Source organism: Lycium barbarum, chromosome 7 (assembly GCF_019175385.1).
Source record: "Lycium barbarum isolate Lr01 chromosome 7, ASM1917538v2, whole genome shotgun sequence".
NCBI lineage: Eukaryota > Viridiplantae > Streptophyta > Magnoliopsida > Solanales > Solanaceae > Lycium > Lycium barbarum.
The window spans coordinates 134,281,270-134,306,194 of NC_083343.1; the positions used below are offsets into that span (position 1 = coordinate 134,281,270).

At 34.6% G+C, this 24,925-nt stretch overlaps 2 protein-coding genes across 3 annotated transcripts; both read left to right on the forward strand.

Moving 5' to 3' along the window:
- The first annotated feature begins 13,840 nt into the window (after window positions 1–13,840).
- On the forward strand, window positions 13,841–19,931 carry LOC132604611 (E3 ubiquitin-protein ligase SINAT2-like). 2 transcript variants are annotated; one of them, XM_060318193.1, is made up of 4 exons: window positions 13,841–14,134; window positions 14,819–15,133; window positions 16,333–16,716; window positions 19,297–19,931. In XM_060318193.1, exons 2-4 carry the CDS (start codon window positions 14,909–14,911, stop codon window positions 19,618–19,620), a joined length of 933 nt encoding a protein of 310 aa, XP_060174176.1. In that variant the 5' UTR covers window positions 13,841–14,134; window positions 14,819–14,908; the 3' UTR covers window positions 19,621–19,931. The 2 variants fall into 2 exon arrangements, with proteins under 2 accessions (XP_060174176.1, XP_060174175.1); XM_060318192.1 differs by having other exon boundaries at window positions 14,822–15,133.
- A 698-nt stretch (window positions 19,932–20,629) lies between these two features.
- On the forward strand, window positions 20,630–24,258 carry LOC132604612 (metal tolerance protein 4-like). Its single transcript, XM_060318194.1, has 7 exons — window positions 20,630–21,155; window positions 21,874–22,043; window positions 22,174–22,372; window positions 22,830–23,008; window positions 23,080–23,230; window positions 23,713–23,843; window positions 23,945–24,258. The coding sequence occupies exons 1-7, from the start codon at window positions 20,867–20,869 to the stop codon at window positions 24,122–24,124; spliced, it is 1,299 nt and encodes a 432-aa protein (XP_060174177.1). The 5' UTR covers window positions 20,630–20,866; the 3' UTR covers window positions 24,125–24,258.
- Window positions 24,259–24,925: the final 667 nt, after the last annotated feature.

Below are 24,925 nucleotides of genomic sequence, written 5' to 3' on the forward strand. Positions count from 1 at the left end.
ATTCCAAAGTAAACTTACAGAAATTATGATCTACTTCATGAGAATGAAATACAAAGAAAGCGATGACAAGGAAGCATACCGATATTGTTTCTGACAAAAGAAGGGGAAATTGGGCAAAGTGATTCAGGTTATTTGACACTTTGTTGTCAAGTTTTATAGGGTAAGAATAATTAGTACTAGAAACTTAAAGGACTAAACCAATAAAAGTTTGGATATGAAAAGATTGTATTCTAAGGGGTCGTTTGGTTGGAAATAAGTTATCCTAGGTAACTTATTCTAAAATTAGTTATCCCGGTATTAGTTATTCCATCCTCCCATAAGGATAAAATAACACTACAATCCCGATATAACTAATCCTGGGATAGTTATACATTCATTTTAACTCAACCAAACGTGGAATAAATTCATCTCAAATATAATTCTGAAATTAGTTATCTTTATCCTTTATACTAAACGAGTACTAAAGAAAATATGCGCAGGTATAGCTTATGGAGTAATATTAATTACTGACAGATGAACCAATCATCCATCCGGATCAATGCATTTGATTTGCTTCTATTAATAAGAGTTTTTTTTTTTTTAATCTTAAGGTTAAGGGGAGAAAGTTAGTATGGGGAAGATGAAAGAATCAATTTTCTTTTCTATATATAATAAGTGTCAGGACGAACACAGCAGTCCCTTCTTGTACTCACTGCTTCACGAATTGTACCCGCATTAAATTCTTATACCATAAGTTATATAATTTGTACATTTTATTCAATTATTTTTATATCTCATGTAGACATGTGTCATAGTACTTAATATTTATTCCCTTCTTATGTATAGACGTATGCACTTTAAATTTAATTCTCCGACACATTTATTTCCTCTGTGCACTTTTATTTGTTCACTTTTGACTTTTCTTGTTCTAGCTGAATATTTATTCTCTTCTCATGTATAGACATATGCAGTTCAATTTTAATTCTCCTACGCAAATTTATTTCCTTCATGCACTTTAATTTGTTCACTTTTGACTTTTCATATTCTTTGAGAATTAATAAATCCCACATGGATATATGTCATAGTACTGAATATTTATTCTCTTCTCATATATACACGTGTGCACTTCTATGACACATATTCATTTCCTCCATGCACTTTTACTTATTCACTTTGACTTTTCACGTTATTTAAGAATTAATAAATGTAGTACTCCTTCCGCCTCATATTAATTGACCACATTACTATACTTGACTTTTCATGTTCTTTAAGAATTAATAAATGAAGTATTTCTTCCGTCCCATATTACTTGGCCACATTACTATACTTGACTTTTCACGTTCTTTAAGAATTAATAAAAATGAAATACTCCCTTCATCCATATTAACGTAGACATGTGTCATGGTACTTAATATTTAATTCCCTTCTCATGTATAAACGTATGCACTTTAAATTTAATTCTCTGACACATTTATTTCCTCCGTGCACTTTTACTTGTTCACTTTTGATTTTCGTGTTCTAGCTAAATATTTATTCTCTTCTTATGTATAGACATATGCAATTCAATTTTAATTCTCCTACACAAATTTATTTCCTCCGTGCACTTTAATTTGTTCATTTTTTACTTTTCACATTCTTTGACAATTAATAAATCTCACGTGAATATATGTCATAGTATTGAATATTTATTCACTTCTCATGTATATACGTGTGCACTTCTATGACACATATTCATTTCCTCTGTGCACTTTAATTTGTTCATTTTTTACTTTTCACATTCTTTGACAAGTAATAAATCTCACGTGAATATATGTCATAGTACTGAATATTTATTTTCTTTTCATGTATATATGTGTGCACTTTTATGACACATATTCATTTCCTCCGTGCACTTTTACTTGTTTACTTTGACTTTTCACGTTATTTAAGAATTAATAAATGAAATACTCATTCCGTCTCATATTACTTGGCCACATTACTATACTTGACTTTTCACGTTCTTTAAGAATTAATAAAAATGAAGTACTCCCTTCGTCCATATTAACGTAAACATGTGTTATAGTACTTAATATTTAATTCTCTTCTCATCTATAGACGTATATACTTTAAATTTAATTCTCTGACACATTTATTTCCTCCATGTACTTTTACTTGTTCACTTTTGATTTTCGTGTTCTAGCTAAATATTTATTCTCTTCTCATGTATAGACATATGCAATTCAATTTTAATTCTCCTACACAAATTTATTTCCTCCGTGCATTTTAATTTGTTCATTTTTTACTTTTCACATTCTTTGACAATTAATAAATCTCACGCGAATATTTGTCATAGTACTAAATATTTATTCTCTTCTCATGTATACACGTGTGCACTTCTATTTTAATTCTCCGATATATATTTATTTCCTCCGTGCACTTTTACTTGTTCATTTTTGACTTTTCACAAGAATTAATAAATGAAGTACTCCTTCTGTTCCATATTACTTGGTCACATTACTATACTTGACTCTCTACGTTCTTTAAGAATTAATAAAAATGTATTACTCCATTCGTCCATATTACTTGGCCAAATTACTAAAAATATATGTCTATTTTTCTATTCTATATTTATCTTTTTTTCTATTTCCATTATCCCTGTTTTTCTTCTTTGTCAATACTTTAAACGTGAAGAGAGGACGAACAATAGCAATGCAAATTTACACCAAAAGTTATTTTAATGCTACTACACGTAACTTGTTCACTTTTGAATTTTCACGTTCTTTGAAAATTAATAAATCAAGTATATATTTTATCATAATATCCATATTTATTGGTATATAGTCTCAATAGCCTCAAAAAATGATTTGAAAATGAATAATTAATGTGAAGGGTAAAATAAGAAGAAGAATTTTTTTTCCTTGACATGTTAACATCGACAAGTAAAAGTAATAGGAGGGAGTGACATTTATCCCCGTTTTCCTTCATTGTCAATACTTTACTTATTTAGTCTCTGATTATTATTTCTTTACATTTATAAAATGTATTACTTTATATTTTCATTTCAGAATTAAAATTTGGTGATTAATGATAGAACATATATCTTTCTAATTTTGATTTCTTTGTAACAATTAATATAAAAAATTATAATATATTTTTTAATTAATTTAATAAAAATATTTTAATCCAATATACAACAAAATGGTTTTTATGTTTGGATCTGAATAGTTACTTAATTGAAATGGATATCAACCTGTCGGTATACATATAAAATATTAAAGAATTTAAAAGAAAAAATTTAGAATCAAAATATTAATTTTTCCTCATATTCTTACTAATTTTCTTTTACACCAATGTTCAACTTTCATTGTCATGATAATGATAAAAAAAGTCCGATTCTTTCCATCTCAAAGACTTTTAATTACAACTAAAGTGATGGTACATAAAATATATTTTGTACATATAATAACAATTAGAATGTTTTTAAAAGTTATTTTCACAATACAAACCTTAAAGACTGACTAATTAAAGTGAATAGATATGTTCAGTCCGTGCATCGCACGGGCATGTATCGCTAGTAATACTAATAATAGCTAAGGGAAATAAATTGCTATAAAGAAAGGCTGTGAAAGAAGTTAGTACGGTGAAGATGAAACAAACAAAAAAGAATGAATGAGCAATACCAAATCATAATGAGTGAATAACGCTTTTGGCGAATTAAGTGTAGAGAATTAAAATGCAACTTCTAATTCCATCTGTATGTAATTTAATTATATATTTAATTAGTTTAGGGGCAAAATAATATTACTCCCTCCATTTTATAATAAGTGGTATTTTTAGCTTATGCATACCCCTTAAGAAATTGCTTACTCTTAGAAAATTATGAGTGTTTTTACAACTGGCCCCTAATTAATGCTTAGAAAAATAAAAGTTATTTAATGATACTTGATTTTAAATAAGTGTAAGTTTGGAAGAATAAGATCAATTTCTTCTTGCAATCCTAAAATAACACTTATTTTGAAACAAAATGAAAAGCCTAAAACACCACTTATTATGGAATAGAGAGAGTACTTTTTAATTAAATTTTAATTCAGTGTAGGGCAAAATGGTAAACTAATCTGAAGGTATGAGTTTTCTACTTTTAGTATAATATGATTATGAATCTAAACTTATTCTACATCATCCACAATTTATACGTACTTTTTGACTCTTTAAAAAAAATAGAAAACACATAAGTTTATTTAAGAAAAAAAGAGACAGATTTAAAAGAAAGTATAGTAATGAGGTGTAGATGAGTATGTAAAGTTACACGAGAAGGCTCAAATATGTCACACTCATATGTACTTTTCTTACTCATCTACACCTAATTAGTATACTCTTTTTATACCTGTCTTTTTTTTTTCTTAAACAAATTTTATGTGTTTTTTAAATCTTTAAGAGTCATATAGCACGTAAAATTTTTGAAGGATGTAGAATAAGATTAGATTCATAATCCAATTGAATAAGAGAGCATAGGTTTTCCATGTAAAATAATAATATTATTTTACAAACTTGTCCTTATAAGCTTGTTACATAAATTTTAAAAAGATTGAGGTTTATATGGGAATTTTGAAAAGGCTCAACTATGCCACTGAACTACGAACTGACTCACATATGCCACTCATAAAATGAAAGGTTTAGATGATGTCACGTGGTAAAATGTGGTAGTAGTAGAGTTATGTTAGTGAGTAATAACATATATAACCCAAATGGTTGTTGTTTAAAAATAATCTGTATAAGTCTAAATAAAGTTTCTGAATCTATAAAACACTTAGTAAAAGCAGATTACACAATCTGTAAAAACTAAAAACCAGTAAATTACAGAAAATGGACAAATGAACAGAAACAGTGTTAGAAAAAAAAATATATATTCAGAACATAATCGAGCCCACTTAGTTCAAAGTGTGTCCTTAAGGAAATTATTCCCCTCACAGTACTCGAGGTTAATGGAATATCCCCTCCCAGGATAGAACGATTATCTTACCAAAATAGTAGTACTCCAAATTCTGGTAGCGGCGAACCACTCAATGGCAGTATATCACACAGAAAAGAAAACTTGTAAGAAGAGTAGAAGAATAGAGGATTTCAGAAAAATTCGTAAGTAATAATCTGAATATTAACTGGAATTTATAGCCATTAACGCACTGGTTGGGAAAAGGTTTGCACCTTTTCAGAAAGGTTTGCAACCTTTCAGAAAATGTACGTTTTAAAAAAAAAACGGAGGGAAATTTAAATTAATCCGGGGAGAAACGGGTCGCGGGTCAGACACGCGGATCCGGGTCACTAACGGGTCAGAATCTGGAAATAATTAATTAATAAATAAATAATTAAATTAAAATTTAAAAGAATTTGGTCCAAAAAGATTATCAATCAATCAGATCATTTGATCAAATCTAAATCCAAAGCCAAAGCCGAGCCGAGCGAGCGACGACGACGGCGCGTGGGGTCCTTTCCCCCTCAACCCTTTTAGCAACTAGAGAAGGTGTAATGTAATATGTACACCTCTCTTTTTCTCTCTTTTTCCTATGTGGGACAGATGCTTTAACCAAAGCACAAGGAACCTTTTACATTTCCCAAAGCAAAAAGGGACCTTTTATATTCCCTTCACTTTTCATCCCATCATTTCCCATTCACCAATATCAAAAAACCCAACAATCCCCCACATGAATGGGGAATGGCCATAATATAAAAGAATGCGCGGACAAGTGTGGTATACAAGCGAAGATTGACTGCATCTGGATAAGTAGGTTTCCCTTTGAACTTTCCGTAGTGAACTTACATCGGATATACTCGATCAATCGGTAGATTTGATATCTTTGAACCGTCGAACTTTGTTGTGTACCTAGACAACATAAATCACACAATCAACCTTCAACCATTTATGGTTCTCACGGTTGTGTTCGTTTCAGCCATGAACACCGCCTGGTTTCATGAGTGCATAGAGAATGGGCCTTCACTATCATTCCCTTTTAAAGCGGCTTACACTTAACACTCACATAGGTGATTTCTAAACATGTGGTCTTATAGCCACATTATCTGGTCATACACTGCCAGATTTAGATAATCATTAAAAATCTTAATGCTTTATTAACTCATTAACAAGCCATAAAGTTTTATCCTTATTTCTGAACATTGTCTTCATCCGAGAATGGGTTGAGTTGTTTGACAATGTTGAACCGTCAGTCATAACTTTGTTTGATCTCTTTGAACCTAGTTCTTGGGATCTCCAGTCTGCTAGGTAGAGTTACCGCCATGATGACTTGTCCTCGGCCTTAACCCCATTCCCATTGATGATCTGCTAACTCCCTCTCTAGATAAGCCTTTTGTAAGCGGATCCGCTACGTTATCTCTTGACTTTACATAGTCAATCGTGATAACGCCACTAGAGAGGAGTTGTCTAACGGTATTGTGTCTTCGTCGTATGTGACGAGATTTTTCGTTATACATTACGCTCCCTGCCCTTCCTATTGCTGCTTGGCTGTCACAATGTATACATATAGGAGCCAAAGGTTTGGGCCAGAATGGAATATCTTCTAAGAAATTCCGGAGCCATTCAGCTTCTTCACCGGCCTTGTCTAAAGCTATGAATTCAGATTCCATAGTGGAACGGGCGATGCAAGTCTGTTTGGATGATTTCCAAGACACTGCTCCACTCCCAATTGTGAAAACATACCCACTCGTGGATTTAACTTCAGACGATCCAGTGATCCAATTTGCATCACTATATCCCTCAATCACTTCGGGATATTTATTATAATGCAAAGCATAGTCTTGAGTATGTTTCAGATACCCCAAAACTCGTTTCATTGCCATCCAATGTGTGTAATTGGGATTACTTGTAAACCGACTCAGTTTGCTAATGGCACATGCTATATCTGGCCGTGTACAATTCATGATATACATCAGACTTCCCAACACTCTCGCATAGTCCCCTTGTGATTTACTTTCACCTTCATTCTTTTGAAGTGCGTAACTCACATCAATTGGAGTTCTGGCAATCTTGAAATCCAAGTACTTGAACTTGTCAAGTACTTTCTCTATGTAGTGAGACTGTGATAATGCTATACCTTGTGGAGTTCTATGAATTCTGACTCCTAAGATTACATCAGCAACTCCTAAGTCTTTCATATCAAATTTGCTAGCCAGCATGCGCTTTGTAGCATTTATATCTGCCATTTCTTTGCTCATTATCAGCATGTCATCAACATACAAACAAACAATGACTTCGTGACCTGGAGTGTTTTTAATGTAAACACATTTATCACACTCATTGATTTTAAAGCCATTTGCCAACATGGTTTGGTCAAATTTAGCATGCCATTGTTTGGGTGCTTGTTTAAGTCCATAAAGCGACTTTACAAGTTTGCACACTTTCTTTTCTTTACCAGGAACCACAAAACCCTCGGGTTGTTCCATGTAAATTTCTTCCTCCAAATCACCATTTAAGAAAGCTGTTTTAACATCCATTTGGTGAATTTCAAGACCATACACGGCTGCCAGAGCCACTAACACCCGAATGGACGTTATTCTTGTTACAGGCGAGTATGTGTCAAAATAATCAAGGCCTTCTTTTTGTCTATAACCTTTGACTACAAGTCTTGCCTTATATTTATCAATAGTGCCATCAGCTTTCATTTTCCTTTTAAAAATCCATTTAGAATCTAAAGGCTTGTTTCCAGGAGGAAGATCAACCACTTCCCATGTGTGGTTATCTAAGATTGATTGAATCTCACTATTGACTGCCTCTTTCCAAAATGCTGAATCAGAAGAAGACATCGCTGCTTTAAATGTTTGAGGCTCATTTTCAAGCAAGAATGTCACAAAATCTGGTCCAAAGGAAGTAGATGTCCTTTGACGTTTGCTACGCCTTGGATCCTTTTCACTTGGTGTACTTTCCTTTGGTTCTTCCCGCGGTCGTTTAGATCTTTCACTTGACGACTCACATTCAATTTTATACGGATAAATATTTTCAAAGAATTCAGCATTATCTGATTCAATTACCGTATTAACATGAATTTCGGGATTGTCGGATTTGTGAACCAAAAACCGACAAGCTTTGCTGTTTGTAGCATATCCAATAAAAACACAATCCATAGTTTTTGGTCCGATTTTTACCCTTTTAGGTAAAGGAACTTGTACTTTTGCTAAACACCCCCACACTTTGAAATATTTCAAGTTGGGTTTTCTTCCTTTCCATAGTTCATATGGAATGGATTGTGTTTTGCTGTGGGGCACTCTGTTGAGTATTCGGTTAGCTGTAAGGATAGCTTCCCCCCACAAGCTCAGCGGTAAACCGGAACTTATTAGTAAAGCATTCATCATTTCTTTCAATGTCCGATTTTTCCTTTCCGCAACTCCATTGGATTGTGGTGTGTAGGGGGCAGTGGTTTGATGAATAATTCCATATTCTAAACATATCTCTGCAAAAGGAGATTCGTATTCTCCACCCCTATCACTTCTAATCATTTTTATCTTTTTATTTAGTTGATTTTCGACTTCATTCTTATATTGCTTAAATGCTTCTATTGCTTCATCCTTACTGTTTAGCAAGTAAACATAACAATATCGAGTGCAATCGTCAATAAAAGTTATGAAATACTTTTTCCCACCGCGAGATGGTATTGACTTCATATCACAAATGTCAGTGTGTATTAAGTCTAAAGGATTTGAATTCTTTTGAACGGACTTATACGAATGCTTAACAAACTTTGATTCAACACATATTTGACATTTAGATATATTACACTCAAATTTAGGCAATATTTCAAGATTAATCATTTTCCGCAAGGTTTTGTAATTGACATGTCCTAAACGAACATGCCATAAATTATTTGACTCCAATAAGTAAGAAGAAGCAGATTTTCCATTAATACTGGCAACAACCATTACATTAAGTTTGAAAAGGCCCTCGGTGAGGTAGCCCTTTCCTACAAACATATCATTCTTACTAAGTACAAATTTATCACTAACCAGCACGCACTTAAACCCATTTTTCACGAGTAGTGCGGCTGAAACTAGGTTCTTCCTAATTGATGGAACATGCATGACGTTGTTGAGAGTCAGCACTTTGCCGGATGTCATCTTCAACAGAACCTTTCCATATCCTTCAACTTTGGCTGTTGCTGTATTTCCCATGTATAGCTCCTCGTCAGGTCCAGCGGGAGTGTAAGTTGTAAATGCTTCCTTAACGGCACACACATGTCGAGTGGCGCCAGAATCAAGCCACCACTCCTTTGGGTTGCCAACCAGGTTGCACTCGGACAGCATTGCACATAGGTCATCAACATCTTCCACCATGTTTGCCTGACCCTTGTTTTTCTCTTTGTCCTTCTTGGGGGCACGACAGTCGGGAGCTTTATGGCCTGCTTTACCACAATTGTAACAATTGCCCTTGAACTTTTTCTTGTTAGGATACTTCTCCTTTCCAGAACGCCTCTTCCTTTTATTGTTCTTTTTCGGAGCAGCATCTTCAACGACACTTGCCCCTTCAATTGGTAAACTCTTACGGTACCTCTTATCAACGGTTTTGTTATCTTCCTCGATCTTGAGACGAATCACAAGATCCTCCAATTTCATTTCCTTTCTCTTGTGCTTAAGATAATTCTTGAAATCTTTCCATGAGGGTGGCAACTTCTCAATCATTGCAGCCACTTGGAATGCTTCATTCACTACCATACCTTCAGCAATAAGGTCATGGAAGATAAGTTGAAGCTCTTGAACTTGGGTTCCAACAGTTTTTCCATCCACCATTTTGTAGTCTAGGAATTTGGCAACCACAAACTTCTTCAAGCAAGCATCTTCAGTTTTGTACTTCTTTTCCAGTGCACTCCATAATTCTTTGGAGGTCTCTACTGCACTGTAGACGTTGTACAAATCATCTTCTAAGGCACTCAAAATGTAGCCTTTGCACAAAAAATCAGCCTGTTTCCAAGCCTCAGTAACCATGAACTTCTGATTGTCAGGCATGTCGGCGGCAGGCACGGGAGGGTCCTCACTGGTGAACTTTTGCATACCAAGGGTGGTAAGCCAAAAGAACATTCTCTGCTGCCATCCTTTAAAGTTGGCACCGGTGAACTTCGCAGGTTTCTCAGCCGGTGGCACAGCGGCACGGGTTGTAGGCGTGACCGCTGGTGCAATGTTCACAGAAGGAGTTCCAGTCGCAGAGGGAGTTTCAGTCTCAATTGCCATTCTTTCTTTGTCACTGTCAAATCGACAAACTGCTTTAGTTAATAAAACTAGAATAGCAATTAAATCACAAACTTAAACGATGAAGATTTTATTTCTTCAAATCGCAGTATACTTATGAACTTTGGTATTCCAACGAAGTTTTTATATCTTCAAGTCAGAATACTAATATTCATATGGAGTAGAAAACTACAGAAGTTTTAATCTCCTTAAACAGAATACAGATTATAGTATTATATAGTAATTTCCTTAAGATTGTTGTTTAAAAATAATCTGTATAAGTCTAAATAAAGTTTCTGAATCTATAAAACACTTAGTAAAAGCAGATTACACAATCTGTAAAAACTAAAAACCAGTAAATTACAGAAAATGGACAAATGAACAGAAACAGTGTTAGAAAAAAAAATATATATTCAGAACATAATCGAGCCCACTTAGTTCAAAGTGTGTCCTTAAGGAAATTATTCCCCTCACAGTACTCGAGGTTAATGGAATATCCCCTCCCAGGATAGAACGATTATCTTACCAAAATAGTAGTACTCCAATGTACGTTTAAAAAAAAAAACGGAGGGAAATTTAAATTAATCCGGGGAGAAACGGGTCGCGGGTCAGACACGCGGATCCGGGTCACTAACGGGTCAGAATCTGGAAATAATTAATTAAATAAATAATTAAATTAAAATTAGATCATTTGATCAAAGCCAAAGCCAAAGCCAAAGCCGAGCCGAGCGAGCGACGACGACGGCGCGTGGGGTCCTTTCCCCCTCAACCCTTTTAGCAACTAGAGAAGGTGTAATGTAATATGTACACCTCTCTTTTTCTCTCTTTTTCCTATGTGGGACAGATGCTTTAACCAAAGCACAAGGAACCTTTTACATTTCCCAAAGCAAAAAGGGACCTTTTATATTCCCTTCACTTTTCATCCCATCATTTCCCATTCACCAATATCAAAAAACCCAACAATGGTAACGGGAGTGGCATTTTTAAGCCCAACTATTAACGAGTGACATTAATGAACCTTTTATGATAGTTCAATGACATAATTGAGCCTTTTTCGTTCTATTAATAAACCTGCAATTTCTAATGAATTTTTTCGAATGCATGCCTTAAACCAAAGATAGGAAACATTCTTTACGATGTGAGCATAGCAAATGACCTACAATTGACCTTGTATCATAAACAATTCTTTATGTTGTCTCACTCATGCTTCTTTGTCAATCTCAAAAGGATTTTGTAATTGGCTTGACCACTATGGAGAAACATTTTACCATTTTTTTTATTTTCGAGCTAGTGATGCATCATGAAGATGCTTTAGTATTTAAATGGGATCAAGCACCTTTAAGCATGCATTTGTTGTTAAAAGAGTTTAATTTCTGTCCACTAACTGTCTAAAAGAATTTTACACTATTTGGGTGTGTAAAAAACAATTACAACTACATGAAATAGCACAATGATTTCAAATTCCATAGGGATGCTTTGCTTACAAATTGACCTCCCATACTTTCAAAAATTCAAAAACCTAACTGTATAAAGAAAATCATAAATAAGAGCCTTTAGCATTGAATTGAATAATTCAACCGTTGTGTGTTGGAAATATCACATTTTCCCAATAAAAAACACAATAAAAGTATCATTGATGGTGTCATAAACAAATACTACTATCTATACTGACATGTTGTAGCAATCCCACCTGGCACATTCAAACACCTAAAAGCTTCCTTCGTTTTCTTCTAACGATGATGCTTCTATTGAGTATCCGTTATCTTCCATCAGTATGAATCTTAAATAATTTTGTTAGTCAAAACTCAAACAATTTAGAAGAAAATCTTGACTTTCAAAGTTTTCACCTACTTTATTGACGTTGGGGTATATTTTTTGTTATTCCTCACTTAATTTTCAATATTCATTTTGAGACTCGATTATTCTAAATTTTTGCTAAGAAATTTCGGTAAAGCGCTCCCTTTCGAACTTAGTCTATTTTTGAAGCTCTAACCCAAAATATTTGATTAGAAATAAAGATATAGTTATCACCTATTTAAAATTAAAAAAAAAAATAGAAAGAGAGAGAGACTGTGGGTCACACTTGTGGCACCTAAAAGCTGCCACACACACATGTGCACAACCGGATATACATTTGAAACAAACCAAAAAACTAAAGTAATTGTATCAATTTATGAATTCATCCACTGACGGAGTCAGGATTTATATCGAGAGGGTTCAAAATATAAAAAATAAACATATGAAGAAGCCTAAGGTGATTCATCATCTACTATATATATATATAAAAATAATTTTAATCTTATAAAAATAATATTTCTTTCCGCCGAGGGAGTTCGGATGAAAACCCTCGGCTATATGTGGCTCCGCCACTGAATCCATCCCTTCCCACATTTTTTACTCTTGTTTCATTTGATTTGGACAATATAATAATATTACAATTCTTGGTTACTGTTATGGGGTGCTTAGAAGCATCTGACGCGTAAATCAAGGAGACGGCTAGTAAACATTTCTTTGATCAAAAAATTATATTCCCTCCGTTTTAATTTATATGAATCCATTTAACTGAGTATGATATTTAAAAAAGAATAAATTTTTTTGAAATTTGTAGTTCAAAGTAAGTCTTGAATGTTTGTGTGGCTGTAAATTATTTCATAAAGTGAATTTGTTTTCAAATTAGGAAAGAGATCATTCATTTTAGTACGGACTAAAAAGGAAATAGATTCACATAAATTGAAATAGAGGGAGTATTTATGTTTAAGTTTATACTAACATATACTCCCTCCGTTTCAATTTATATGAACATATTTGATTGGACACAATATTTAAGAAAGAGTGAAGACTTTTGAAACTTGTGATTTAAAATAATCTTTGGACATTTGTGTGGCTGTAAATCATTGCATAAAGTGAATTTGTTTCTAAATTAGAAGAGAGGGCATTCATTTTGACACGGACTAAAAAGGAAATAAGTTCACATAAATTGAAAGAGAGGGACTATAATTCTTTATTACATAAATTGTGATAAATTAATTAAAAATCTAAAAAAAATCATTATTAGAAGAAAAAACTCAAATAAGCAAGGATTCATTCAAGAAAAAAAAAATGATAAAACAAAAAATGAAGGTTAATTACATTATAAAAAAATAGAAAAGGTAAAAATAGTTACTCGTTCTGTGCCAATTTAATTTCCTTTTTGGTATGTTCTTTTTTTATATCATCAAATTTTCCGATTCCAACATTCTAAAGTTTAAGATCACACTCGATTTAAAAAATTACACATATCTTTAATTTAATATCACAATATTTAAAAGTCTTGCCTGATTTCTTAAATTATGTGTTCAGTCAATTTATGACACTAATAACCTGTAAGTAATTTGTGTTTGGTCAATTAACTTAAAAAGTACTTTTAAGTTTCTGAAAAAGTGCTTTTGCTATTTTCCAAAATTACTTATTTTTTCCTAAAAACTTAACCAAACACTTTTTTTTTTTAAATAAGCTCTTTTTTTAGAAAAAATAAGTTTGGTCAACCAGACTATTAAATTGTGAGAGAGGGAGTATTACTGTAAAAATAACTTTTCAAAATTATTAAATATTAAATAGAATAAATTCATTTTTATGTAAAGGGGTGAATTTTTCCCCCCCTCTATCCTAATATATTTAATGTGCTTTGTCTTGATTCTTGATGAATCTAATCCAATAACTACCCAATTATTGGCTTCTTTTGAAATGGCTTGATTAATCAAACCTTTTTTTGCTACAAAATCTCATTTGGGTCTTTTGGCTCTTCATTTTCTTTGGTCATTTTTTCCTCTCTTATATTTGCCCTTCAACTTTTTACATTAGTCTTTTTTCCTCATTGAAAAGATCAAATTTTTAGGGTAGTTGATGATGATTTTCACAATGGGTTGATTAATCAAGCTTTTATATGCAAAATCTCATCTGCGTCTTGCTTATTTTGGTAAGTTTTGCTCTCTCTCTCTCTCTCTTTTTTTTTTTTGACATTTTGGCATAAAGATCAAATTTTTAGGGTAATTGATGATGCTTTTAAGAATGGGTTGATTAATCAAGCTTTTATATGCAAAATCTTATCTGGGTCTTGCTTATCTTGGTTAGTTTTGCTCTTTTTTTTTTTTTTTTTTTTTTTTTTTTTTGACATTTTGGCATAAAGATCAAATTTTTGGGTTGTTGATGATGTTGATTTTGGTGGTTTAAATTGCCTTCAGATTATGTAGCATATGTTATTTTTGAAATGTTGGTCTTTTTGATGAACTGTCAATTTCAATTTTCTTTTTTGGAAAGTTTTTGGTTTAATCTTGTCTCCTTTAGACCAGTAAAAGTTTGGATCTTGGAATGTTTTGCCTGTTTACAAAGGTTGATTTTATAAGAAAAAGGTTGATTCTTTTATTCTGTTTTTTCATGTTTGTGGAAATTGTTGTTAACTTACTTAGTGTGCATTTCCAGATATGGTTTAAATTCAAAGATTTGTGAACAATGTGTTCCCCAAGAGAATTTGCTACTTGTGTAGGAAACTTTTTTGAAAAGATTCTTGTACCACCTTGTTTCAGTGTGATGTTGAAAAGGAAAAAGATTCCCTATTTCTAATCTTTATATACTTACCATGTTATGTTCCCCCTTGTTCTAGTAGGACTAGGACAATCAAGGAAACCAGTCACAATTTGACGGGGAATATACATTTTGTCCACGGATTTGTACACATAGTCGGATTTAATACATGGCTCCCGGAGGCAGCAGTTACCAGGATATTGGTGATTCTCGTAATGCATATGCCGATTATGGTATTGTATCCGAGAATGCTGAACCGAAAAGCTCCCCTTTTAGAAAATCCACAGCTGTTAATATTATTGCTGGAAATCATGGAACAAGATCTAATACAGCTGTTCATGAACTACTCGAATGTCCTGTTTGTATGAATCTAATGTACCCTCCAATTCATCAGGTATATAGTTTATTTTGGAATTGACACACATGCAATTAAAATTATTCAAGATTTCTTGAAAGAGCCATATGATTTTTGGGTTAAAAAAAAAAAAGATTTCTTGTAAGTTATTTTAGTCCCAAAATGTTCAAGGCGAGGAGCATTGATTAATAAAGTTGAGGTTGAAATTGGACAAAAATCAAGATTCAAATGTGATGGATTTTAGAAACTTGTAACCAAATAGCAATTAGTAAGTCGGAATACAGTGATGCTGATGACCCTAACATAGATTAAGCCTTAATGTAGAGTAGAGTAACATTCATTTTCTCTCAGTAATGTCCAAAGTACATGTAATAATGTTGGTGTTGCATTTAGGTGCTGATGTAATTTTTCCAGAAGTGTCTCTACCTCCTAGAGTTAGACAAAATTAACACATGACGTGTTATATATCTTCCTTAATGAGAATTGGCTGTTTTTGAATAGCTTTCAAGTTCAGCAATGCTCTTCCTTGGAGTTTGAGCTTTTCTTCGAATAGGATTTATGATAAATAGGTGAAAGTTTTCTGCTTTGTCGGTGCATGATCTATTTTCTAACAGTAAAAGGCAACAGGGATCCTAGTTTGCTATCAGCATAAACATATTAAGTGTTTGGCAATTAATGTAAACTTTACATAACCAATGGACACTTTATACATATTCCATTTGTCTCAAAAGTAATTACGTGACAAGAGCTGATATTTTGCTTCATCTATAAGGAATAATTTTTTTTTTTTGGGACAGAAAAGTTCGCCTTGAGAAATGTAAAAGTGCGAGTTAATATAGTTTTTACTTTACATTTATTAGGAAAACAAAATGTATACGGGAGCTAATATAGTTGGAAAGTTGGCCCTGAGAAATGCAGAATGTGAGCTAATTTAGTTTTCACATTACGTTTATTTAAATGACTACATATATTCGAGAAATAGAGTTTCATTCCTAGTTTATTTTTGGTGCACCCATGAGGTTCCAGTTCCTATAGAAGATCGATGTCATTCGTACAAAATTATACTAAAAAATATTCCTGTTGCTCCAAGGTTCCCCTTCATTTACCATCACTTTTAGTAAATTGGATAATATCCAGTAATCTTATATTTCTATCACTTTAGTTTAGTTGTCATATTCTTTTTGGCATTTTATTAGTGTCACTCTCAACTCAAACTTTTTCATCTTCCATGTGTGAAGTGTCCAAATGGTCATACTTTATGCCTGAAGTGCAAGTCAAAAGTTCATGTATGCCCAATTTGCCGCCATGAGCTTGGGAACATAAGATGTCTAGCATTGGAGAAAATTGCAGAGTCACTGGAATTGCCATGCCGATACCAAATTTTTGGTTGTCAAGATATATTTACTTATCATAGTAGGCTCCGACATGAGCAGAACTGCAGATTTCGTCCGTATAACTGCCCTTATGCAGGATCTGAATGCACTGTTACTGGTGATATTCAGTCCCTTGTTGCACACCTCAAAGATGATCACAAGGTTGACATGCACGATGGCTGCACCTTCAACCATCGATATGTCAAATCTAATCCTCAAGATGTTGAGAACGCTACATGGATGTTGACTGTGAGTTCTCTCTCTCTCTCTCTCTCTCTCTCTCTCTCTCTCTCTTCTCTATTACTTTTTTCCTTAGCTCAAAAAGGCCTGAGGATGGTAAGTTTACTCGTAATTCATTGCACAACTTGAGCACCCAAGGGTGTGGTCTAGTGACCAATGGAGTAGGTTAAGAACTACGAGGTCTCAGGTTCAAATCCCAACAGAGACAAAAAACACTAGGTGATTCTTCCCATCTGTCCTAGTCTTGTTAGACAGAGTTACCTGGTGGTGGGAGGTGGCAGTTATCTCGTGAAATTAGTCGAGGTGTGTACAAGCATCAAGGTTATCAAAAAAAGAAAATTCATTGCACAACTTGATGGTGCTCTATGCTAATTGTCTGTTAGTTCTTTCAAGCCTTCTTCATGATATAAACTCCAGAACTTCATCAATCACATACCATATTGCCAATTCAAGGCTCAAAGCAGACATCAAACTAAGTAATAAGGATTTCTTTTATAACTTCTGGAAACGAAATGTACTAGATTTACATGAGCGTTGAATGAATTAGGTGTAAAGCTCTTTTCCTATCAAGTAGATGATAAGTACAATAGTTGGTGGATCTTTGCAATCTGATGGTAAGGTTTGTGGAGTGTATTCATCAGAATGTGTTAAGCATGAGCACTCACTCAAAGTAAATGATGTTTGTTGTGGCGAACATGGTGAGTATTGCTCGCCAGGCCGTTTCCAATGGACCCACCAAATTCCAGGCAAATCAAAGTTCGTCATCCATGTACCAATACACATAAAAAACAACCAAATTCTTGAACTCAGGTTTCATGACCCCAAAACACCAACATAAACGACGTTTGTCGTGGCGAACATGGTGATTATTGTTCACCAGGCCGTGTCCGATGGACACACCAAATTTCAGGCCAATCGGAGTCCGACAACCAAATTCGGGAAAATCCATGTAACAAAATTCATGAATTCGGGTTTCATGACCCTGAAACGTCAAAATAAACAACGTTTGTCGTGGGGAAGATGTGAGTATTGCTCATCATGCCATTTTCGATGGACCCACCAAATTTCAGCCCAATCGGTGTCCGTCAACCAAATTCGGGAAAATTCATGTACTAATACACACGAAAAACAACAAATTCATAAATTTGGGTTTCATGACCCTGAAATGCCAAAATACATGGCGTTTGTCGTGGTGAAGCAATGAGTATTACTCATCAGGCCCTTTCCGATGGACACCAAATTTCAGCCCAATCGGAGTCCGTCAACCAAATTTTGGAAAATTCATGTACAATACACATGAATAGCCACAAAATTCATGAATTGGTGTTTCATGACCCCGAAACACCAAAATAAATGGCGATTGTCATGGCGAAGCAATGAGTATTGCTCACTCAAAGTCTCGATGGCATCCTTATCCCCTGGATTGGAAGCTCCTATCACTAGAGGGATTTTCCTGCCAGTTTCATGCTAGTACCGACTTTTATCGCATGCTGAAGATTGACTAACCAAGGGATTGGGTTTGTCATCTGAACACCTCAGTCTCCACCATGCTATTCATTTACTTGCAGTATCATCAAGAATTAACCAGAAGTGTGAGTTTATCACATACGGCAATGATACTTTCAACCTTAAATAGTAGTGAAAACTCCCCATCTGTCCTAGCCTTAGTGAACGGAGTTACCTGGTACCTGTTGTTGATATCCCGTGGAATTAGTCGAGGTGCGCACAAGCTGGTGGGGACGCTACAATTATAAAAAGAAATTAAAAATAAATGAATAAATAGTAGTCGAAAGGCCAGAAACAGACACAACTAAGGTAGAACACCTGCTTGGAAAGAAAGGAAGTACAAACCTGCTGTTCGTTCCTCCACGATTTCCACAACCCAAGGTTAACAGACTTTCTAGAAACCAGAAAGAGGAATCTTCAACTGAGATACCGGTATGACTGACAGACCCTCTGAAGTGTAACCTTAAAAAACAATTTTAGGAATCCTGTGAATCATCCAGGAATAGCTATACTGTAAAAAACAACCAACTCAAATCTTTCTTGAGAGTCGAAGTCAGTAATAGGTTGTAATACTGAAGCAGTTTTCATGGAAGGGCACATAATTGTGCTCATATCTGGCAACGAGCTTTTCCTCAAAAAGTTAGGCATTCTTCCACCAACTCTTTTTATGTTATATCGCATTTAGGAAGAAAACAAAAACAAAGGAAGTCCTGATATAACTTGCTGTAGATTGACTGGAGTGGAATCACAAAAAGTAGAAAGTCAAGAATAATGTCACAGATTTGCATTTCATGCTTCGCATTGTAAAGCTTAGTATTTTTCCGTTAGAAGTTCACTGGTATTTTCAGACAAGGAAATTTGATGAAATAGTAGTCACAGTATTATCAATATTGCATTATGTTTCTCATGTAGAATCTGGTCTCATCATATGAAGTCTGTTCTTTCAGTATTCCTTAATATTCTGAATTAGCACTTTGCTCTAAGGTAGGAAATTCTTTAAACTTGTTCTCTACCAGGGAGAAAACCACTGTCTGATAACATGGATCATTTAACTAATATTTCTTTTGCTATTATATGGATTAGGTTTTCAACTGTTTCGGTCACCAGTTCTGCTTGCATTTTGAGGCTTTTAACGTCGGAGTGGCACCAGTGTACATGGCATTCCTTCGTTTTATGGGTGATGATGATGATGCGAAAAAATTTAGTTATAGTCTTGAAGTAGGTGGATTTGGCAGAAAGTTAATATGGCAAGGAGTTCCTAGGAGCATCCGTGATAGTCATAAAACAGTCCGAGACAGTTTAGACGGGCTGCTCATTCAAAGGAGCATGGCACTTTTCTTCTCTGGTGGTGACCGGAAGGAGCTAAAGCTGAAGGTAGCCGGGCGCATTTGGAGAGAACCGTTGTAAAGTAGAAATACGGTCTTCTTCCTCAGAGTTAGCATCAATCTCAGAGGGCCACGAGTCTAGTTAGTTATTCCTGATTGGTGGGTGGCCTTTTTTTGTATTTCGTGTAAAAATATAAAGGCTGTAGATGGTTCTATATAGGTTAAGGTTTTTGGATCAATCAATTTTATGTTGAATGTAGTCAGCTCAAGTGTTGGCCATGCATTCTGTTAATGCTGGTTGTGTATCTAATATTGCGAGGCATTTAGGCTTTTCTGTCAATCTATGTTAAAATCATGTGACTTTCAAAGAAGTGATAAAATGAAGTTAAATCATGAGAATTCTTTGTTTTGTAATGGATAGTAGCAATTCCATAAAAAGAATTTGCACATGGAGGTGTCCGCCCCGAGGAGGGGCAAGTGTTTGATTAGCTAGTTGGTGAAGCAACAACTTAGCAAGGCGATAATCATTAGCTAGTTCTATGATTTACAGTATAATTTCCTGTTTGATTCCTTTGAACTGTATATTTGAATTAGCGATTGGATCTATTCATTGAAGAATTGATTCAATACATTTCTTTTTTAGCTGAATCACTCACAATCATATTGAGAATGGTTTCAACAGTGATGTAATAATGTTTGCAATAGTTTTACAGATGGCCATGGACCATTTCAGAAAAAGAATTTAGAACATTGTTTATTTATAAATAATCTTTTACTTCTTACTCAACTACTGTATTATTCTAATCTTGAAGGCATGTTGGTTGAACCAATCACTATAGTTCCTTTACTTAGACGGAAGTTAGCTAGGCTTTAATAGAATAAGCAAAGTCCAAGTCGACTTACCAATCAACACATTCAAGTTTCCTATAATGTACATAAGTCTACCACAATTGAGAATATCAAAATGAGTACATTTTTGGCTTATTCCATGCCTCAGTTTTTATAATTGACCCTTTTTTTCTTTTTCTTTTTTTTAAAAAATTATATATATTAGTCTATGTATTAATATATGTACCTATGCTTTTGCAACAATATTCCGTTCTTACTTTAACTTGAAAAACAGAATAATTTTGGAATCTCAGAAAGAAGTTATCCATTAGGCAGAAAAAGGTAACAATCATGTATAAAAAAATTATAATATAGTACGCACTACTTTTAGTCTTCTTTATATTTTTAGTACAACATCTGACTCTGTCTTTTTCTAATAATAATATAAGTTAGATCATATCTTAAGTCGTTAAGTATATATATCTAATGCCAATGGTTACATGAATAATGAAATATTGGAGTTTGTAGTGAAAATATACATAGAAGTTCTGATAATGGAGGGAAATTTAGAGGCTAATAGAACTAATAAAACTCCATTGCTGGAGGGGTGGAAGCTTAGCAGAAGTGGACGGCTGAGCAGCCGGCGTTTCAGTCGGCGTAACTCTTTTACGTCACTCCGCCATGATTTTATATTAAGGCTTCCAGATAAGGTGATCAAGTCTTGTGCTATTGATGCTGAAGCTTCATCCATCATTGATAATATCTCCAAATCCTCTGACTTAACCAAAGGTAAGTAAATTATATGGAATTATTATAATATAGAGATTGTTACGCGGTGAATATTATTTACGTTGTGTAAAACTATAGGGATTGTTAGTGGAGAATTTACAGTTAATAATTGATTTTTTCTTGCTGCTAGTGCTAATATGCATGTTCTTAATCCATGTTATATTATGCATAAAGTTACTAGTGGATTCTCATATAAGTTATGCATGTATTAGTTATGTGAAGTTTTAACGAGAAATCAAACATTGTAATAATAATATAGAGTTGTTTTAGCATTGTGTGTTTGTATGTCGCAATTGTTTTTTTCCTTACACGGACAACCAAACGAACCTAAAGTAAACCAGCAGAATATGTGTGTGTGTCAACTGTTTCTTCAAGGAGGTTTTGGTTTTGTAACTTTTTGGTCTCTGTGTTGCCATTTTTGGAGTCAAAATCCGGTTTCTTGCTAGTTGTCTGTAATAAAATCTGCTGCTTTAGCTGCTATTTTATGTTGTGAAGTGTTAGGAAAAGTTATTTTTTAGGTTGGGATATGAATAGTAACATCCCATGAAACATGTTCTTGGCAAGAGAAAAAGTGATGATTTTCCCTTTCTATTCTAAATTTGGTGTATAGACTGATTAGATACTGTTTGATCTTAAAGACAGACTCAACAGAAGCTGTGTGAAAAAGTTCTATCTTTAACACCCTTACCCCTCTTTTGACTAATTTTTCTGATTGTAGGAGAAAAGGAATACTATGAAAGACAGTTTGAGACGTTGAAGTCATTCGAGGACGTTGATATTGCAGTCGCATCAGATTCCATTGATGAAGAGGATCTTGAAGAACAAGCTCAACATGAGAGAGCAATGACAATCTCCAATTATGCAAATATTATACTTCTGGCTCTTAAGGTGACCATAAATTACTTTATCGAATTTTTGATGAGCACGAGAAACTATCTATTAGTCGTGGTAATGTGTGTGCATTTCTTTGTCCTGCAACATTTTTATGCAATAAAGTGACACATATTGTGCCTTACAGATCTATGCCACAGTAAAGAGTGGTTCTTTAGCTGTCGCTGCGTCTACATTGGATTCATTGCTTGATCTCATGGCTGGTGGCATACTATGGTTCACTCATCTTGCGATGAAAAATATTAATGTATATAAATATCCTATAGGGAAATTGAGAGTGCAGCCCGTTGGAATCATCGTGTTTGCTGCTATTATGGCTACTCTCGGTATGCTATCTGCTATAACTCACTAACCTCTTGATCCTATGTACTTGAAATTCCATTATCGTGGTGGTGAATAAGGTACTTTGCCCAGCATACGGAAATAAAAACCAGGATGACGGTTTATAAAAGACGTATATAAGGGACAGGGAGATAGTGATTTTCTATACCAAACGAGACTAGAAAGAACAGGGGAATTAGCACCATTCATATGAGTGCTAACCTCTAAATACAATCAAACCTCTCTATAACAGTGTCGTTTGTTCGGATAGGTTTTAGCTATTATAGTGAAATGTTATACAAAACATATAACATAACATAACAGGAAAATCAGTTTTTTTAAAAAATTAAAAAAAACTAGGGTGTTATAATCAAAATGTTGTTATAGAGGATGGTTGTTATAGAGAGGTCTAACTGTATATGAAACTCGTCGATTTGCATAATCGTGTACATTCCTTTTTAGGCTTTCAGGTATTGATCGAGGCTGTGAAACAACTAGTTGAAAATAAACCTCCTGAAAAGATGACTTTGGATCAGCTTGGATGGTTATATGCAATCATGTTAACTGCAACAGTGGTAAAACTTGCCCTGTGGCTTTATTGCAGAAGCTCGGGAAACGACATTGTTCGTGCGTATGCAAAGGTGTGTGTAATGCCTTTACCTTTCACGTCTTCTCCCGATCGATTTTCCTAATTTTTCGATGTATTTTTCAGGATCACTATTTCGATGTGGTTACTAATGTAGTCGGGTTGATAGCTGCTGTGCTTGGTGATAAGTTCTACTGGTGGATTGATCCTCTTGGTGCACTTATCCTGGCTATTTATACAATCACAAATTGGTCAGCCACTGTGATAGAGAATGCAGGTATACACTTACATGTTCGTGTCAAATTTATAGTTCTTCAATAGTTAATGGCAGTTAACGGCAAGGCCAAACAAACACATAACTGGTAATTCTGGCTAGAATCTAAACCTTGTAAGAAAATTTATCCCTTTAAGATGCCTGCAAGAATTATGCTTGTTGGAAACCTCAGCGTGAGGCAGAATATATGCTGTCTATTGTTGTATACTGAAGAAAACTCCGACACATGCACCTCGACTATTCCACGTCCAGTTATCTCCCACCAGCACAGGTATCGAGTAACTCTGTCCCTGGCTTAGGCTGATGGGAAGAAATCACCTAGTATCTAGTTGCCTCCGCTAGGATTTGAACGTGGAAGACCTCATGATTAAGCTTCCATCTCATTGACCACTAGGCCGCGCTTTTGGGTGCAAAACTCCGATGTTTTCTTGGTGTCGTCTTATATCAATAGATCAAATAAAACCTGAATGAGGTTCTTGATGCAGTGTCACTAGTGGGACAGTCAGCCCCTCCTGAAGTTCTGCAGAAGTTAACATATCTTGCTATGAGGCATCCTCAAGTGAAGCGTGTTGATACAGTTCGAGCATATACCTTCGGTGTCTTATACTTTGTTGAGGTCAGTCTCCAATGACATGAGAGCATTTTCCTAACACATTTTGGTATGAACTAACTGAACTCAACCGATTGTAAAATGTGACCTCGTGTCTTTTAATGTAGGTTGATATTGAACTCCCGGAAGATTTGCCATTGAAAGAAGCACATGTTATCGGAGAAGACCTACAAATAAAGCTCGAGAAACTCCCTGAAGTAGAACGTGCATTTGTTCATATTGATTTTGAATGTTATCACAAACCAGAGCACTCTGTCCCCAGTAGGATTCCCAACAGTGAACCTTAAGTGTGTTTTCATCATACAGGAGAAATTTGAATGTAAAGAATAGGAATTGCCTGAATTACTTTGATTGGGAGCTCAACTGCTCCACTTAACCTCTACAGATACTCTTGGTCATGCTTGTGGAATTTGCATAATAATTTTGTGTATTGTCTCAAACAGTTCTCCTGGATGGGGAGCTTTGGAGTAACAGTAAAGTAATCTTCATGTGATCACGTTTAAGTCGTGAAATCAGCCATTGATGTACATCCCAATGGGGTACAGCCCTTTCCCAAACTCTGCGTGAACACAAAAACTCTGCGTAAACACAAAATGCTTCTTGCACCGTCTGCCCTTTATTTTCTCAAATGTTTCTCCTACCGTCAAATTATACAACATAGTGGATCGTTGAAGATCCTTGAAAATCCTTTCTATCTGTTAAGAGCTTTTATCTATTCAGGATAATTTCCTCTATGGAATTGTGGCATCAAGACCTCCGTCAGGAGGTCATGAGAAAAATCACTATATCACATCTCATTTAGCGTATTTTTGTAATGCCATTCTTGAGGGCGATTTACATTGTGTAATCAGAAATAAATATGGAACAGAAAGCTCCTTACTTTTTCTAATAATGGAGAAAACCTGAGCTCATTTCGGATCATTTTTTTGCGCGGATTGCCCTTCTTTTGGGGTAGTCTTTAAATTTTGCCCCTCATATTTGTGGTCTTTAAATTATGCCCCTCCTGGTCTTTAATTTTTGTCTTTCGCGTTACAATCCTCAGCGTTCACGCAGAAATCATGAGGTTCTGGGTTCGAATCCCCGCTCAA